Below are 18,503 nucleotides of genomic sequence, written 5' to 3' on the forward strand. Positions count from 1 at the left end.
CTAACTTAACTTTTATTGCATCTTTTAGGAAAAAAAACAGCTGCAGTTTCCAGCTTTTTCTGCAACAATTATCTCAAAAATGCATGTGAGATTGTGGAGGGGCTGTAGATCAATACATACTGAGTTTCTCCGTTTTGTTTTTTTTTTGATTTTTGGATGCTGGTGTGCCGCGGGATTTTTTTTAAGGTTAAAGTGTGCCGTGGCTCAGAAAAGGTTGAAAAACACTGTATTACTTGATGAGGTATTTCAGGATTCCTGCATTTGATCATGATTTGCAAGCAGTGCAAGAACTGTAGGTCCCACAGAAGGGGCCCCACAGACACATGTTTACAATTTGTCCCCTTATGGAGTTTTCTTGCAGGCTTGTTCTTCATTAAATTATCTCCCCCTTTCCCAGTCATGAGTATCCAATGGTCCCGTTAAAACCCTTCCTTACAGTCCCTTGGCATGTACAGCATTGCCCTAGGTGCACTTATTTTCTTCTTACACAGGAGTATGTTACTTTTATTCTATCGTTTGCTTCTGAAAATGAATAAATTGTAAGATAGTAAAGCAGATTTCACATTTCTCTTTCGCAGGTGAAGTCTACATACTGGCAAGCAGTAAAAACATGGCTCAGTCACACAGTGGAAAGCTCTTCAAGCTAGTAGATCCTAAAAGGTAAGATCAAAAAATCCTTCCAAATTAAGTTACTTTTTCTTCAAAAGCAAAAATAGCCAGGTGAATCAAAATTTTGTGCCATACCATTCATGATCTGACACTTTTCTCATTAAACATCAAATATACTTCCTCACTTATTTTCTTTACAATTCTTTCCTAATTTATGGCTTGCATATATCATTGAGACAAGGAAATGGTGTCATGTGACCTTTCACCTCTGCCAAAAAAAATGCCAAGCAACATTTATGAAGTTGCAATTTTAAAATAAAGAATAGTTTTTTAACTGCTCTAAGTTTGTCTGTTTTTGAAGATCCAACTAAAAAGATATATTCTCATTTGTATAACGGAAAAATAAGTCTTTATGCTCATGCTAATACTTAAGCAACAATCTATTTTGGTAAAATATTTTGATAAAGTCCCACTCTGATCAACTTTTGATCAATTGTAAAATCATTCCCTGTTGTCTTTAAATTATGATTATGCCAGCTTTAGCCAAAATCATTTTCTAGTTTCTGCAGAGTGGCAGTAGTTCATTAGAAATCTGCCTCTATGTTATGGATAAGCCTTCCCTCATTTCCCGTCATCCCTTTTTAACACTCTAATCCGCTATCTTACAGCCGTCGCAACCCCAACCTAACATTACCGGTGCAACAAAAGGGGCAAGCAATGTAGGAGCTATCCAGCTGTGCAGTTCTGAGGCAACTGACTTCTTGGTTCTTTTGTTATCAGACAAAACCCATGTCTGATAACAAAAGAACCAAGAAGTCAGTTAGTAACTACAGACACTATGGATTTTATTGATGGAATAAATTTTAACCTTAAGTTTCTTTAAAAATGTCCCCCATCATGAGAAACAGGTTACAAAAACATGTGGAAAAACATTAATAACATGTTTTTTTTTCTCAATGGGTCTTTAAATAAATCTAAAGTTTGTGCTGTTTGATCGTTTTGTAAAGTTTACTGTCAGTTTCTGTGCATGGGAATAAAAAAAAATCTAAAGGTGTTGGCCCAAGATGAATCAATCACATTAATGTACATAAAAAACATAATTCCTTGTTTGTTTGGTTTTTTAACGGTAAAAATATAAAACTAATCACAGCAGAAACATATTTGCGGATGATTATTCCTTGGTGACTACAGTGCCACCCAGGCATTAGCTCAATTAATTACACCACAGATGTTTTAAATAGGTTTTAGTGGCTTTCTTTGTATTTATGTTTTCTGGCAAAGCTGGTGGACGCATTTCTTCAACAGAATAATTCTTTCCACCATTAACTGGACGTGTTTAGTCTGTGTGGACCCTGTGGTGTGGAAGTCCTGGCTACTAACACACTGGCTTCGTTATTAGGATTTTGTTAATAGGTGAAAAAGGGCGGAAGCGGGGGTAGTAACTCAGTAACTTATCATGTCCGGCGGCTCGTCCTATTTTTTTTTTTTCACACTGCAGGAACGTCTAGATCCTAAACGTTAATCTGACGGAGGCTTGCTTTAGTGGTATTTGTGGTCCAGTATAGAATCGTGTGCCGTGTTTTGATCAACTGTGTTTGGAAAAATTGAGGGGGGTGGGAGTTGTTAGAGTGTTAAAGGCTCGCAAGAAAACATCAGCCATAAAAATCGCTCAGCAGTGTTTGTGTAAACATGTCCTGGCCAGATGACTTCATTGCTAGGTATTTGTTTGTCAGTTGGAGTACCCCACTAATAATACACAGGCCACCAGGCACTTTGAAACACGTGGAATGTGTAAAGTGTTAGTTAAGGTGGACGCGATGAAAAGAAGGTGTGCGTGATGCTTATATTTGAGTTCCTGCATTTCCTGTTTTTAAATAGTGAAAACCTGAAGAAAAAGGGGAAAAAAAGAGCTGTCAATGTGGTGACATTTAGCCTGATGCTGAACTGTACAGAATGGTTACCCATCAGTTGTTATATTGATGTCCTTCACATTCGTTAATGCCATCCTTACCTCAATAGTACAAACTTTGCAAATATTTTCTTGAAGGGACTGAATGTCTCAGCTCCAAAGTCTGGTTCCTTAAATATTTTATCTTGACCTCACTGATGAGGTGAACGTTTGCAGATGTACTAAAACGAAACTAAAAAGTTCAGGTCAAAGTCAATCCTTCATCTTCTGTTCTCAAATTTGTCCCAAACCAGGAAGTATCAAATGTTGCAATTCCTTAGAAGACCACTGAAAAGGGGAGCAATTTCCTTTTAACTCCCCCTTTAAAAAAGTACAAATGTACCGGTACTCTAAAAATAAAGGTGCAGTGGCTCCTCGCTATAACACAGGTGTGTTCTACATTCTGTTTGGCTATAAACCACTGTCAATCAATCTCTTCCTTCCTATTTCTTCTCACCAAATTTACACAAATCTTCGATCGCAGCAGATCTTTGTTTTCATTTTATAATACTATGAAGGTTTAAACTTTGAGAGTTTAAACGAGGAAAAATGTTCATGTCTGCGGAAAAAAAAGTGTACGAAGTGTTTAGTGAAGGTTTTTACAACCTTAAATTATCTGAAGTAATTGTAAAAAAAAAAAAGCTGACTGCTTCACAGATTTCCCCTGTTGCTGCTTTTATGGGAATGTAATTACAGTGATTAATGAGGGACTCCTGTGATTACAGTCTGGTTCCAAATCTTATTTTGATTTAATAAAAGGTTTTGTTTTTTTTTTACATATTAATGGGCATCCTTTTTTTGATTGGCAGATGGAATACCCATTGATGTACCCTCCATGTCTTCAAACTTTACTTTTACCCACCCAGTTGCCATTTTTGGGACTGTTGAGTCGGGCAATTTAAACGCCAGTGCCTGTCCCACCTTAGGTTTCTTTTCTGTTGTTTAGAAACCATTTTTCGCTGTCAAAGATTATCTCCCAGTGTGTACATGTCTACTCTGTCTACTTAGAGCTGTGCATTGGTATACATTTTTTTTCTGTTTCAGCAGTTGATGATGCATAGTGACCAGGAAATGACCATTATCTACATACATTGTGTCACACAATGTCTAGTAGTATATTCTTTCATTTACATGATACAGTGTTCCCTCGTTTATCGCACGAGATACGTTCCATAAATAATCCATGATAGGTGAAATCCGCTTAGTATGGTTATAGTTGTTAAAGGCTGAAAAACCCAAAAGCTACACACTTTATACACGTTTGTCAGATAGCATGAACATTTTCACTTTTTTTTTTTTGTTTAAAGTCTCACAGTTCAAACATTAGGAAAATAAGTCCAGTAAACAAGGATCTGATCCCGATGAAGATTTATGTAACTCTGGCAAGCTGCACTCTCTGTACAGAATTCACGGCACAGAAGAAATTGAAAAGATGAGCAGCCAATCAGGACGCAGAACACAGTGCACTGTCCTTGTGATGTTGAAACACAGATCGGTTTTATATTTGATACCACATTAAAATGATGTACTACCTTAAAACAAATTTTCTGAACATGTTTGCGCTAATATAAAATGCTTTTTGAAGGTTCTAATGAAAAGAGGCTGGCAGGCTTGGGATAGGAGAGAAAAGCTTTTTGTTTCTTGCCTCATATATTAATTGGTCCCTTTTTTTCTGTAGGATCTTCTTGATCATTAGAATTGTGCTTCTGTTGAAGGTGTATGTTTACTTTTCACTTTGAACTTCTGCCTTCTTAGTTACAGGAACAGAGTTAAGTTTCCTCTCCTAAGCCATCAATATTAAAGTATTTAAAGGCCCTATACCATACAAAATCAATTTTTTGAGCTTTTAAGTGTATTATAATGTTCATTCCTCACGAAAAGAAACTCCAAAGCGAACACCCACTTTCTCCATGGGGCTAGCGGTGATCGACAGCCGGTGCTTCAGAGATTGAGTCGTCTTATTTCCAGGTTGGAAAAACGCTCAGAAAAATAACTATTATTTAATAAAGAAATGCATTATTTTGTGAGTGAAAGGTAATACAGTATCACAAACATGTGCATTGTTTACTATAAAAGGCCTAAGAATAGCATGGTATAGGCCCTTTAACTAAAAAAGATCAAGTTAGGTTTCATTCAATCAGAAAAGGTTGGGTTTAATTACAACTTTTCAAAACAAATTTAGAGTGAGTTTGGTTCATTTAATCTTTAAGTAAGACAGATTAAACTATACTGAGCACAGTTCAAAAAAATGTAGATAATGTCAAATGAAGTCTTTAGACTTCCTTTATAAACTGCGTTGGCCGCTGAGGTCTTACTGTGGATATTATTAGAGACACGTGTCTTTACGTGTTGTTTGCACTGTTATCAACAGTGGGTTGTTCGTTCTCTTGCATATCTACAACGTCTAGCCTGAAAGGTCACCTTTTCTATCAGCTCCCAGAATGCTGCATAACAAAAAAAAACTTCTATTTTGTTCTTCCTGTGTGTGTGTGTGTGTGTGTGTGTATGCAGATAGATAGATAACAGACCAAAAGTTTGGACACACCTTATTCAAAGAGTTGTCTTTATTTTCATGACTATGAAAATTGTAGATTCACACTTAAGGCATCAAAACTATGAATTAACACATGTGGAATTATATACATAACAAAAAAGTGTAAAACAACTAAAAACATATGTCATATTCTAGGTTTTTCATAGTAGCCACCTTTTTTCTTGATGACCTTCAAGAGGTAGTCACCTGAAATGTTTTTCACTTCACAGGTGTGCCCAGTCAGGTTTAATTTTCTTGCCTTATAAATGGGGTTGGGACCATCAGTTGTGTTGTGTAGAAGTCAGGTGGATAGTTGTAGTGGTAGTAGTCAGCTGATAGTCCTACTGAATAGACTGTTAGAATTTGTATTATGGCAAGATAAAAGCAGCTACATATAGAAAAACGGGTGGCCATCATTACTTTATGAAATGAAGGTCAGTTGGTCGGAAAAATTGGGAGAACTTTGAAAGTGTCCCCAAGTGCAGTCACAAAAACCATCAAGCGCTACAAAGAAACTGGCTCACATGCGGACCGCCCCAGGAAAGGAAGACCAAGAGTCACTTCTGTTGCAGAGGATAAATTCATCTGAGTCACCAGGCTCAGAAATGGCAGGTTAACAGCAGCTCAGATTAGAGAGCAGGTCAATGGCACACAGAGTTCTAGCAGCAGACACGTCTCTACAACAACTGTTCAAAGGAGACTGTGTGAATCAGGCTTTCATGGTAGAATATCTGCTAGGAAACCACTGCTTAAGAAAGACAACAAGCAGAACAGACTTGTTTGGGCTAAAAAACACAAGGAATGGACATTAGACCAGTGGAAATCTGTGCTTTGGTCTGATGAGTCCAAATTGAGAATTCTGGTTCCAACCAACGTGTCTTTGTGGGACACAGAAGAGGTGAACGGATGGACTCTATATGCCTGGTTCCCACCGTGAAGCATGGAGGCGGAGTTGTGATGGTGTGGAGGTGTTTTGCTGGTGACACTGTTGGGGATTTATTCAAAATTGAAGGCATACTGAACCAGCATGGCTACCACAGCATCTTCCAGCGGCGTACTATTCCATCCGGTTTGTGTTTAGTTGGACCATCATTCATTTTTCAACAAGACAATGACCCCAAATACACCTCCAGGCTGTGTAAGGGATATTTTAACCAAGAATGAGAGTGATGGGGGGGGCTGTGCCAGATGACCTGGCCTCCACAGTCACTGGACCTGAACCCAATCGAGATGGTTTGGGGTGAGCTGGACCGCAGAGTGAAGGCAAAAGGGCCGACAAGTCCTAAGCATCTCTGGGAACTCCTTCAAGACTGTTGGAAGACCATTTCAGGTGACTACCTCTTCAAGCTCATCAAGAGAATGCCAAGAGTGTGCAAAGCAGTAATGAAATCAAAAGGTGGCTACTTTGAAGAACCTACAATATGACATATGTTCAGTTTTTCACACTTTTTTGTTATGTACATAATTCCACATGTGTTAACTCACAGTTTTGATGCCTTCAGTGTGAATCTACAATTTCCATAGTCATGAAAATAAAGAAAACTCTTTGAATGAGAAGGTGTGTCCAAACTTTTGGTCTGTACTATATGTATATGTTTATCCTGCATATAAATGTCCTTTTTACTTTGGATGAAAAGTCCTAGCCTCCGCAATACATAATAAATGTCACACACCATAACAATAAATAATATGTTCAGTAAAAGAACAGTAAAAGAGACCACACAGCCATGTTTAATTATGTAATTGTTGAGGTGTTTGTCTTGCCAACTTTTTAGGTAATATACTTAATGGACATGTACAGGATGGAGATAATAGCCAAACACATCACAAACAAATTAAAGGAAGAGCACTGTTAAGTCTTTGTTAGGATGTATTAATGAACAAGAAAAGCAAATGGGTGTAGATTGTTCATCCTAACCTGCAGTCTTTGTCTATTCAGCTATGCAGCCATTTCTAAACCCATAGACTCTATTTTTATTTTAATGCCACCATTTAACTTTTGTCGTTCTCATTATCTATCTCTGTTATTGTACTTAACTCATGTCAGAGCACTATTGCCGGCTCTCTTTCCCTCCTTCTCTCACACACCACCCCTTCTAAAGTTGATAAATTCCCACAGTGGCTGTTGACCCAGCTGCCTTTGTCAAGTGGTGCTACCAGCAGGTGTTGTTTTCACAGTCACCCTGGCAGTCGTACAGACTGTTTAGTTGTGTTGCTGACCCCTGCCTGCTATTAACAGTGTTAGCCATAGACCGCCCCAATTCTCCAGGGACTCTTTCTCTCTCTCCCTCTTTCTCTTTCCTTCTCTATTTCTTTTCTTCCTTCTTTAGTTCCCTTTTTTCTAACTGCACGCAGCCTGCAACAACAAAAGCCAGCAGGGTTGAGGTCTGGAGTTGGGTGCTGAAAGGATCATGGGAATCAACCTACCTTCTATCCTCCAAAATTGTAACCGCTTTAAGAGACACGAATTGGATGTTTTTCTTTACTGCATCTACCACAACAGTAGAAGTGTTTTGTTTTTTTAAAGGAGCACGTTTAAAAAATGAAAGTTGGAAAAAATGTACCATTTATATAAATGCATTATTTGTATTCCTAAGTAAATATGATCAAATGAATAACCTCTATTTGGTCACATAGGAAATAAAAATATCGAGTAGAGAAGAGTAATCAATGCTTTCTCTAAAGCAAACGCATACCGTATTTTTCAGTTTAAGTATACGTTTTTTGCATAGTTTGGCAGGGGGTGTTAGTTATAATCAAGTGCGACTTATGTGTTTGTTTTTTTTATAAACGGAAATGACCTATAGAGGGAGCTGTAGGTGTATGTATAGCAGCTACTGACAGCGACGCAGTCTTACGCCATGCTTGGTTACATTGTTTTAAAGCAACACGGATGATAAAGAATTAAACAGATTTAGTGATTTGAACTGATATAAATAGTTTAGTTGGCTTGTTGGCATGTTATGGTTATCTGAATAATTGCTTATGTGTTGTACTAATATACTAGATTCCTTCTATATTTCAGGAAGCTAAATACATATCAATGTGTTCTGGTAGTGAAGTGTGCATATATTTAGTCTATTATTGCTATATTTTCCATTATTATGACTTGCCTTTCAAGAGTGGGTGCCCGATCTTGTTTCCGTATTTTGTTAAATAAATTCTCCTAAAAGTGTGACTTCTATACGATTTTTCCTTTCCCTTTTTTTATGCATATTTAGTTGAATGTATGAATAATATTCTGAATAACACGGTAATATCAAGGAATTTACCATCTAAATGTAAATGTTGGATGTTCTATGGTAATATTGCTCAAACTGGTGGCTGTCTTAACTTGGTGATGTGGGAGAATTGACAGCCAGTCAGGTGCATTATTATTTGTTTGTTTTTTAACTAGGTAGGTGTAGGGGAGGCTTGCTGCCACTAGACATAATCTAAATAAAGCATGTTGCCTTTAAAGTTGTTGACAAAATAACAGTAGCTTACTTTGCGCCAACAGTCCCGCCCACAACTCCAAGGCAAATTTCGAATAAGCTCCTGTTGCACTGCAGAAAATATGTCTTAAAACGACAGGTTTTTGCTCAAAATTACACAATCATGCTTGAAAGACAACTGGGAATGCTTTTACAATAGATAGAAATATACTTGGATTGTGACTTTAAGCCTTTTTTGTGAATATTGCATTTAAAAAAAACAGCCAAAGAACAACCCAGTGCTGTCTCTGAGAAGATTTGAAAAATTAAAAAATGTCTTTTTCAAAATCTCTGAAGAAACCTCCCCTCTGAAAAAAATTTGTCAAAACTTGAAATATTTAGAAAAATGTAGAAAAATCTGCCAGACCAATGAATCTATCACTGTAGCAGCCAAAGACACTTTTTTAACAACAACTCGACATTATTTATGAATCCAAAGAAATATTTGGAATTGAATTGACAAAGAAAAAGAGCTTCAGTGTTTTTGTTTTCTCTTTGTTTTGTTGTTTTAAACAATAAAAACACAAGATCTGTAAATGATAGCAGGAAAAAAAATTGGCCAATGAAAGAAGCAACTAATTTGGGTGTTTGGAGAAAAAAATGATGTGCCACACTTGTTTTCAGAGCCATCGAGTTTTGGCTCCTACTGTTAAATGACTGTTTTGTTGTTGGCTATGATCGATGAGGACTGCTATGTTGTGGCCTAAACATGACACACATACACAAACACGCACACTGACCTCACTGCTAATGCTTCTCAGCTCTACCAGCAGCTCGGAACAGAATTCCAGTTACTCTGCCTGTTTGTCTGCATCTGTGCACATTTTCTCATTGTCTAACAGAGCCGAAGGTTTTTTTCTACCACAGAACAACCAAATGATATCTGTCCTGTCTCACAAATGCATATAGGGTTCACATTGGAATGTATCTAGGATGTGTCTTTGAAAAACTGGCACAAGCAAACAATTCCCATTTGAACTTGATTATATATGCGCTGTATTATTTCCACATTTTTTAGAGCGTGATATTTAATAATTCATTTTTAGTTAAGTTGCTGGTGTGCGTGTCTGGATGTTTGTGCTTCTATGGAATGATCACAATATGTCTTTTTGGGTTCAGACTTGATGCATATGGTGTGAAGATGTTCATGTTTGTGTCTGTGGGAATTTTCCAAATCCTGTTTATATCTGTGAGACTCAAAAAGTGAAAGCCCCTGTGTGTATTGCAGCTGCACAGTTGGTTGGGTAATCATTAATAAAATAAATCAAAAGTTTCTTTTCAGTAACCAAACAAATAAATATAACACTCCTGGGGCTGGGGGTGTTTTCCCCTTGGTGGGTCCCCGCTCTGGGCCCCCGGGCAATTCTTCTGGCTGTGCTTCTGTGCCTCTCTGGCGTTCGGGGCCCCTGTGTCGGTCCCTTCTGGCCCCAGAGTGGGTGGTGGACATGATTGCTCTGCGGGCGGATTTCCTCTGTCTGCTATACTGTGCGGGTGTTTGTGGGGGGTCCTGGCTACCACTGGTGCTTCGTTGGGGCTCTTGGTGTGGGGATGACCGGGCACTTTCCCTCTTTTTTTTTTTTCTTTTTTTTTTTTTTTTTTTTTTTACATTCCATCATCCACCTCAGCAGAACATAAACACTCACGCGAGCACATGTGTCAGCTAACCTTTGCACAAATAGTTTGTGTGATTGAATGAAATGCTTTACATGTGTTGGTTTGTATGCATCTTTTTGTGCATGCAAACTCTAGTTCAGGAGTGGGCAAACTACAGCCCGTGGGCCGGATGTGGCCCGCCTCCATGTTTGGTCCGGCCCACTGAACAATATCAGAGTTGCATGATTTTATTTTAATCTGGCCACAAGATCGAGACCCTCATAGAACGTGACATTTTAATCCAACCTTCTGCAGTCTCTGCCCCGATCTGAAACCCTCTAAAATCCCTGTCAAACAGAACAGAAGGCGTTCCTACTGTTCTGTGTTGCATCTCATCTTTCGTGTTTTCGCTCATTCTTTTAGAACGATTATGCTGCTTTTTTGTTTCTTTTTCAAACAGCGCACCCTGTTCTGTTTCCTGATTGGCTGAAGATCTTGTCAATCAATCTCCTCCGTGCCATGTCTCCTGTACAGAAACGCAGAGCTTTTCAGATCTACATAAATCTGTGATCACGATCAGATCTTTGTTTTCATTCTAATGTCCTGGACCTAATTTCTACGAAAAGTTTGAATGGAAACAAGAGAAAAGGGTGAAAATGCATGTCTGAGAAAAGTGGTTTGTAGTGTAGTGAGGAGTTTTACTTTGCAGATTTCACTGATCACTGGTTGTTTTTAGAACATAACTCCTGCAATAAACAAGGAAACTCTGTACTGGTGAAAAGGTAACGCAGGTATATGCTTAGCTGCAGCAGAAGACAGAAATTTGCTTTTTTTCATTATTACTGGATGAGTAGTCAGTTTTATACTGGAAGTATAGTGCAAACTGTGAGACGTGTGAGGAGCTGCAGCCCTCAAAGTCTCAACAGGACTACGATGGGAGAAAACAGACTTTTTTATATATATATATATATATATATATATATATATATTTTTTTTATGTATCAGTATAGTTTTTCCTGACTTTTTTGTCTTTCGAAATTACATATCACTTGTTTCACTTATTTGGTCATTTTTTAATTTCATAAATATTATTTCATTAAATGGATCATGAATAAATAAAATATTATTCAAATAGCACTTTACCACTCCCTAAGGGTACCAAAGGGCTTCACAACAAAAGAAAGGCGAAAGAAGTTTAAAGTTTTAAAGAAAAAGACTTATTGTGGCCCTTAAAAGAAAAAGTTTGGGGACCCTTGCACTAACATCCTTGTGGTGTTGGAAGATTTGCTGTTTTTCATTCTTCCCATCATTCAAACACCACATGAATGCAGCATTTCTATAAGTTTTACACGAGGTACATCAAGCTGTTGGAGCTATCTGCTCTAAAATGAAAACAAAAGTTTTAAACTAAAAACTCTGTTTTCAAATATAATTTTCAATCCAAATGTTTTCATCCAGATTCCATGTTATTTTTTTCTCACTCCAAGCATCTGCTCCTTCTATCAAATTTTAGAACCCCATGTGACCCCTAAGTCAAAAAGGTTGCCCACTGCTGCTCTAGTTGTATTGTGTACATGTTGACATGTTTTGGAGCCAACAGGTATTTTTGTAACTTGTGAGTGTGTGTGTGGACTGCTTTGACCCACCCCCCACCCACCCAATAACCATCCTCCTATTTCCTTAACACCTCTTCTTTTCTCCCTGTCTTTTGTGCCCTTATCCCCCCTACTTCCTCTCTAACATCCCTATCTCTTCTTCCCTCGTGTTCTTTTCTGTCTGGTCCACCAAAAAACTGATACAAATAAAATCTGTATAAATAAAGTTTAGTCTAAATTACAAAAGGGGTTTATACAAATATGCACCTCGTATGTCAGAAGATCCATAACCCTTGTTGTAACAGTATAATACGTCCAAGACAAGAGGCCTTCAGCTCTCATCTGTTTGCTCAGCTGTTGGACAGGAAAAGTTAAAAATAAAGTTAAAATAAATATATACAACACTGCTGCTTTATGGATTAAAGGAGTCATGTCTGTAACTTTTACTACAGCTGGTATAAAGAAAAAATCATTAATTTAGTGACTAATTCTACTGTTGTATTACTAAACTGATGGACCATATGGACTCTCCTTACTCCTACTGTCTTGTTCTTGTCCTTCTTCCTACTACAGGCCCCTTTCACCCAAAGAGTGCCAGCGCCAGGTGGAGCCACCAGAGCTCCTGATGACAGCTTGTTCCAGATACTGCAAGAATGGACACTGCACTCCAACTGGCAAGTGCTGCTGTAGCCCAGGCTGGGAAGGACCCTTTTGCAGAATTGGTAAATGTTTTTAGTTGTAGCCTTCGGCTCAACATGCACATGTTACTTCTCTTAAGGTGGTTTCTCATTGGTCTGGTTATTCTGGACCTGATTTTGTGTTTTCTGCTAATCCACGTTGTTTAGCATGTGTGAAAGACTATATGAACCTTTGAGAAACCCCAACAAGTAAATCCTGGTCTCCCCGAAAACAAGGTTCTCAGTTCCCTTGCAAATGGACCCTGGTGGGGTTTGCTTAAAAGATCACTAATTTATGAGTTGATATTACTATTTTAGTGGAGAACAAGTCAATATCAGTTATTTTTTTCTATGTCCAGCCCTTGTGGTCAGTTCTGATCAAATTCTCCCAGCAAACCAAACCAAACAAATGTGTAAATGTTTTGCCACCACCGCTATTTAAACTGAGGCTGGAAATTTTCTGGTGAGAAAGGACACAAAAAGTTAGTTATCAAAAATATGCTGTTTGTGACTTTGTTTTTCTTATGTGTTCAAAAAACTGAAATTTACCTGTGTTTTTTTTCTTCTTTTTCTTGTGTGACTGTAGCCAAATGTGAGCCGGCCTGCCGCAATGGAGGGGTGTGTATGGAACCCAATAAATGTCTGTGCAAAAGTGGCTACTCTGGCCTTCAGTGTGAGAAGAGTGAGCGGGGTTTGCCCAACGACCAGGAGAAAGATGGAATCCTGGACCACATCATCGATATGACCTCATATCTTCTAGATCTGAGCAGCTACATCGTATAGGGCTGTGCAGGGGAGGGGACTGGTCGCTTTGACACAAATCTACCTACAACCATCAGCAGACTATATATATGGTGTCATTAACAGGGCCTTTAAATCCCCCCTCAAGCCCACGCGGAAATGCATACACACCAACATCCAAATACAGGATCCCTGTGAGACTGCATTGGACCCACATAACTATACCAAACTTTTCTTCCTCTCACCTATAAGCTATTTGCTTTTGAACACCAGCCCTGGCATTCAAACCGCGTTGACATGTACGAGGCCTCCAGACAGCAACGAGTCCACTGACAAGCATGACAAAGTTGTGAAAGCTCAAGTAAATAATTAGCTTACCTGGAGTGGTTGGGTTTTTGTAGGAGTAGGAGCTACTCAGAAGTGGACCATTTTAACCCAAGACTGGATCAGTCCAAAGGGTCGTGGTGTTCCCTGTTGTAACAAAACCCCAAATGTGGAGTTTGAGGTAAATATGTGGAGACGGTTGGTTGTTCAGGAGCTGTTGAAGCATTCAAAACTGAAAGGGGTGGCATGGCTCAAGAGGGGTTCATGGTCCATTCAAATAAATGATCTGTCAACACAGACTGATGAAATACAAGTGATTGGTCGTGTAGAGCTTACAGTGCTTTGTGTTGTACGATTCTAAAGACGGATTCTGCCTCTTCATGTGTTCCATTGTATTTAGTTCAGGGACATGACTCTGACATGGTGTGAGTTTGTGAGTGGGGTCATCTAAGCAGCATTGATAAAAATCAGTTTCTACAACTTGAATGGAGGTTTTTTTTCACTTTCATGCACTGTATTGCTTATCTTATTTTGTGTCTTGTTTGTTTCATTCACTTTATTATTCTAAATTAATTTAAGCGTATCACAAACGAAATTCCAATGGTGTCACTCTCACACATATCGTCTGTATTTTCCACTAGCGTCGTTCAAACAAACACACTGAAACAGAAGCTGAAACTCAACTACAAAGGGAAGAGGAACTGATGTATATTTCCAGTAGAGCTTACCTAAGTACTACTTAGCATTGCAAAAAAAGGAAAAAAACAAGCTAGCATAATTGTTATCATAGAGGAGGGTTTATTTTTCTAAACGTAATAATATATGGGAGAATATGGTGTTTTATAGAAGGCAGTTTCTCACAAAGCTTGTCAGGTCATGTCATTTTTTTATATTGTAACTATTCATATTGCAGCTTTTTATGAAGTACATGTAAGACTTTCTTCTTTCTTGTTTGCATAGAGTAATTCAGAGCGGTTGGTAGAGTCCATCTAACTCTTCCCCAGCATATGGTTTGATGACCACTGTCAAAACCAGTCTTTGTTGTGAGCTTGATCAAAGACTGAAGATCTTATCAGTGACGGCCAGATTTCACTCTGACTGGAATTTAACAAAAAAATAAATAAAATTCTAATGAGTGTTTGACCTGTGCTGAAATAGCAGTTGGAAATGTCAGGAGCAACATTAGTGTGTGTGTGTGCATGAGTGCCAAACAGAGGTTCAAACTAGCCAAATCCTTATCCATGCACACCCAAATTCCTTCAAGAAAAACCTTTTTAAGACCATTTCTTTCATCTCTATTTCCTTCAGATGACCATCAATTGGGCTTGAGTTTCAAACACGATTGTCTCAAGCTACTTTGAGAGGCATATTCCAAACAAAATTGATGACGTATTCATCTCCCGCTTTGCTTGTGTTTGCTAAAATAGATCCACTCTACCTTGTTTTAATATATCAAAGATGGAATTCATGATGTAAAATGAAAATCTGAATTGTTTTAGCACTTAATGTGAAAGTTCCATTGTAGCTGCTGAGATGGTGTGGTGTGAATAGAATAACCATTTTCATTATTTAAGTAGTTACACAAATAAAATAATTATTTAAGTTGTCTGTTGTTTTTACCATTGTGCTGTATGTGGCTTTTTTTATTCCTCTATTGTAAATAAAACTAAGGATAACTTTGTTTTTTCTTCAAAAATACCCATATGTCTATTAAAATTTATAGCATGTCTAAATATTTGTGTGGTGCTTTGGAATGTTACCTTTTGGAAAATGTACTGAAGAAAACATGTACATGTAAAACAAATATTGACATTAATTATCAAGAGCAACAAGCTTAAATTAAAATTTACGTGGTGGAAAAAATATTTATCATTACAGTGTATACATTTAGACCTCTAAGACGCAAGGAATTGTCCCTGTCTTAACAAGATGGGACATATTGACTAAAAGGTCAAAAAGACCCTTATGAAAAGATTTAGTTGCTTTAACTTTAAAATTTAGCTCATTGAGTTGAAAAAGGCTTTTGTAACTATGTTTCCTGCTGCTGTAAAATTTACTTTATTGCATTGCTTTAAAGAGTTCCCTAGTGGTTACTCAAGGCATTGCATTTCTAGTGTCTTTTGTTTTCGAACACGCTTCAACCCAGAAGTCAAAGGATGATTAAGAAAAATATCAAATCTAAAAGGAAAAAATAAGCTGGAATAAGCAATATTGCAATTATTCTGAATGATTAATAGAACTGGCATGCAGGAAACCGGGATTCACTTACCAAGGGTCTAATGAGCTTCCTTCAGTGTGGGTCCTTAAGCAAGACCCTTCACACTACTGCTTATGTAGCCACAAGGGGGCCCAAGTCTGGGACCCCCTGTGCCAGTCCCCAGCCCGCATAAAATACAAAGTTATGTCAGGAAGGGCATCCGGCGTAAAAACTGTCTGCCAAACCACCTGCGGTGACCCCTGAAGGGATATGCTGAAAGGTGAGCTTAATATGGATACGAAAGCACAGTTTTTCAGTCAGAAACATGTGGCTGGTTGGCCTGGCAGATTTAATCACAACAGTAAGAGAGCCCCTAAAGTTACCACATTAATTTCCAGTTCCAAGCATCAGCTCATCTGTGCTGAATTCTTCTTAGTTTTAATCCTCCCCACTAAATAGATTTAAAAAAAATAAATACACTTAAACGGGGAAAAATCAGGGTCAAATTTGTACATACAAATGAAATGTTCAGTATTATTCTAAAAGAAAAAATTAAAAAGTTCCTCTTTTTAAGCGGAATCTCACCTCTCGTTCCAATCAGCACAAACCCACTGGTTCGTGGAGGCACGCAGGAGCCACTGATCATGGCAATATTAATTTCCTTTTCAAAATACCAATTTGGCTTTCGTATTGTATAATGATAAGTGACTGGAGACCACCCACCTCATTCTGATCACACTCACACATGCACTCATACAAATGTGAACACACAGCCATATTTAGAGTAACGTGATACTCAGTTGTCTAAGCTACGATCAGGTCCAATTTAACAAGCATAAAATGGAAACGGCCAGTAGTGCTGCAAGATCCAGCATATATTTGAGTTTATACACTATCTGTGGCATGAATCATTACTTCTCATTTGGAACAGTTCTTTCCCTCCTAAAGGGCCCTTGTCTGGCTATCTTCCCCAGTGTAACTCAGTACTTTGAATAAACATGAAAAATCTGTATACCAAATATTTGTAGGACTGAGATGGTTGGAAGTGAATGCTATGCTATAATGTTGTATACACCACTGAGTCAGTGGAAGCAATACTTAAAGGGTAACAGGAGAGAACCTGCAGAGAAGAAAAACAATAGCTTCATGATGAAAATGTGAACCATTGTTCTTTTTTTCCACCTTCAAAGATTCTCCTGCTGGGTCTGATGCCCCCAATTACCCCTTCAACAAGGTCTGTAAACCGCTTTGTCAATCCTTCCCAAAAGCAAAGACACAACAGATTTCAATAAATTACATCAATATTTATTAAAGATCTCTTAATCATTGCCAAACATACAAAGTTACAGACATAAAGTAGGACAACTTCAGAAAGAAGACGTCACCCCTTTTTTTCAAGTGGATCATTTAATTGAAAGGAGCCAGTTGAGGTGGCTTAGGCATCTGAACTGGATGCCACCCTGGATGGCGTTCCAGGTGTGTCCCATTAGGCGAAGGCCTCGGGGAAGACCCAGTACATGCTGGAAAGACTACACCTCATGGCGAGCCTGGAAACGCCCCGGGGTCCCCCAAGAGGAGCTGGAGAAGTAGGCTGGGAGAAGGAAGTCTGGGCATCTTTGCTTAGACTGCTGCCCCCGTGACCCTGTTCCGCATGAGCAAAAGAAGATGGATGATGGATGGATCATCTCATCCTGCAAAGCCCCTAATATTTATTCATTTAAATTCAATGTCTAATCTTTGTAATTAGCGAAAGTCTGACTTCAGATCTAGCCAGTCTGTTAGGATTATGTGTTGTATACTTCTTACTAGTTTTAAAAGAAATCCCAGGTAAGAAAGCTGGGAATTCAGTAATAACACTTTTATAATAAGGCATCTTCAAAAACAGGCCAAAAAACGTCCAGTACTTTATAAAAATAGCCATTTTTTCACAGGTTTTTTTAAGCACAGCCAGTTCTACATTGGAGCCAACTAAGAAAAATAAATGGAGGAACTGCTAAAACATGTTCTCAAAGGAATTGCTGAATGATCAACAGTTTTTATGATGTTATCTTTCATGCAGTGAACAAATCAGTGTGCTGTCAGCTTGGACGTGGTGACAAGTCTCTTTCAAAACCACTCAAGAGACAAACTGCCAAAGTTACATTCACAGTCAGACATTTATGAAGTTGTGCCAACCTAGCCTAACACATGCAATTTCTAGTACCAGTACTGCTGAAACATTCTTTCTTCGTATTTTATTTAGAACAAAAAGACTGAGCCAACAGTTCCAAAACGTTCCCATTTGCAAACGTTTTGTTTAAAACAATAGCTTGGCATTTAAACATGATTTTTATCAGCATGATATGACATGTTATGGGGAGACACAAAACTTTGTCTAAAAATTGTAAAGCATCTGGAGTAGTTGTGCAAATTGTGAAAGCTAAGCTCAAACTAATCTTTATTGCTTTAAATGTCAGCTGTTGTCACTGATTTAAAGTCCCCCTCTGAGTTTCCAGTGGTCTTTAATTAGGATTTAGAAGTTTTTAGCGAAAATCAAAAAACCTATATTGTTTTCAAGGACATAGTTTCTACAGATCGACAATACTTTATTCGTCTGCGTCGTGGTTGGGTGTGTTGGTGCAATCAATACGACCCTTTGACCTTTTATGAGATAAATAAGCCATAACTTATACCTAATGACATTTCTTACTAAAACTCTTGATTCACTGTTGCATAGCACCACTAAATAGTAGGAAGCTCCTACTACAAGTAACCAAAACATTAGATAAATCATAATGAAAGTTGCTTTAAAATCACAAAAACTCTTTCTAATA

The 18,503-nt window shown here is 38.1% G+C and overlaps 1 protein-coding gene across 1 annotated transcript in view; it reads left to right on the top strand.

Annotated features, from left to right (window-relative positions):
- Nucleotides 1-15,226, top strand: part of hhip (hedgehog interacting protein) — a 34,753-nt gene extending 19,527 nt beyond the window's left edge. Inside the window, exons 11-13 of the mRNA XM_023957598.1 lie at nucleotides 579-660; nucleotides 12,325-12,473; nucleotides 13,015-15,226. Coding sequence (XP_023813366.1) covers nucleotides 579-660; nucleotides 12,325-12,473; nucleotides 13,015-13,211 — 428 coding nt within the window. The 3' untranslated portion in view covers nucleotides 13,212-15,226. The remainder of the gene's footprint in view (nucleotides 1-578; nucleotides 661-12,324; nucleotides 12,474-13,014) is intronic.
- The last annotated feature ends 3,277 nt before the right edge of the window (nucleotides 15,227-18,503 follow it).

The sequence above is a fragment of the Oryzias latipes genome, chromosome 1, assembly GCF_002234675.1.
Source record: "Oryzias latipes chromosome 1, ASM223467v1".
NCBI classification, from domain to species: Eukaryota; Metazoa; Chordata; class Actinopteri; order Beloniformes; family Adrianichthyidae; genus Oryzias; species Oryzias latipes.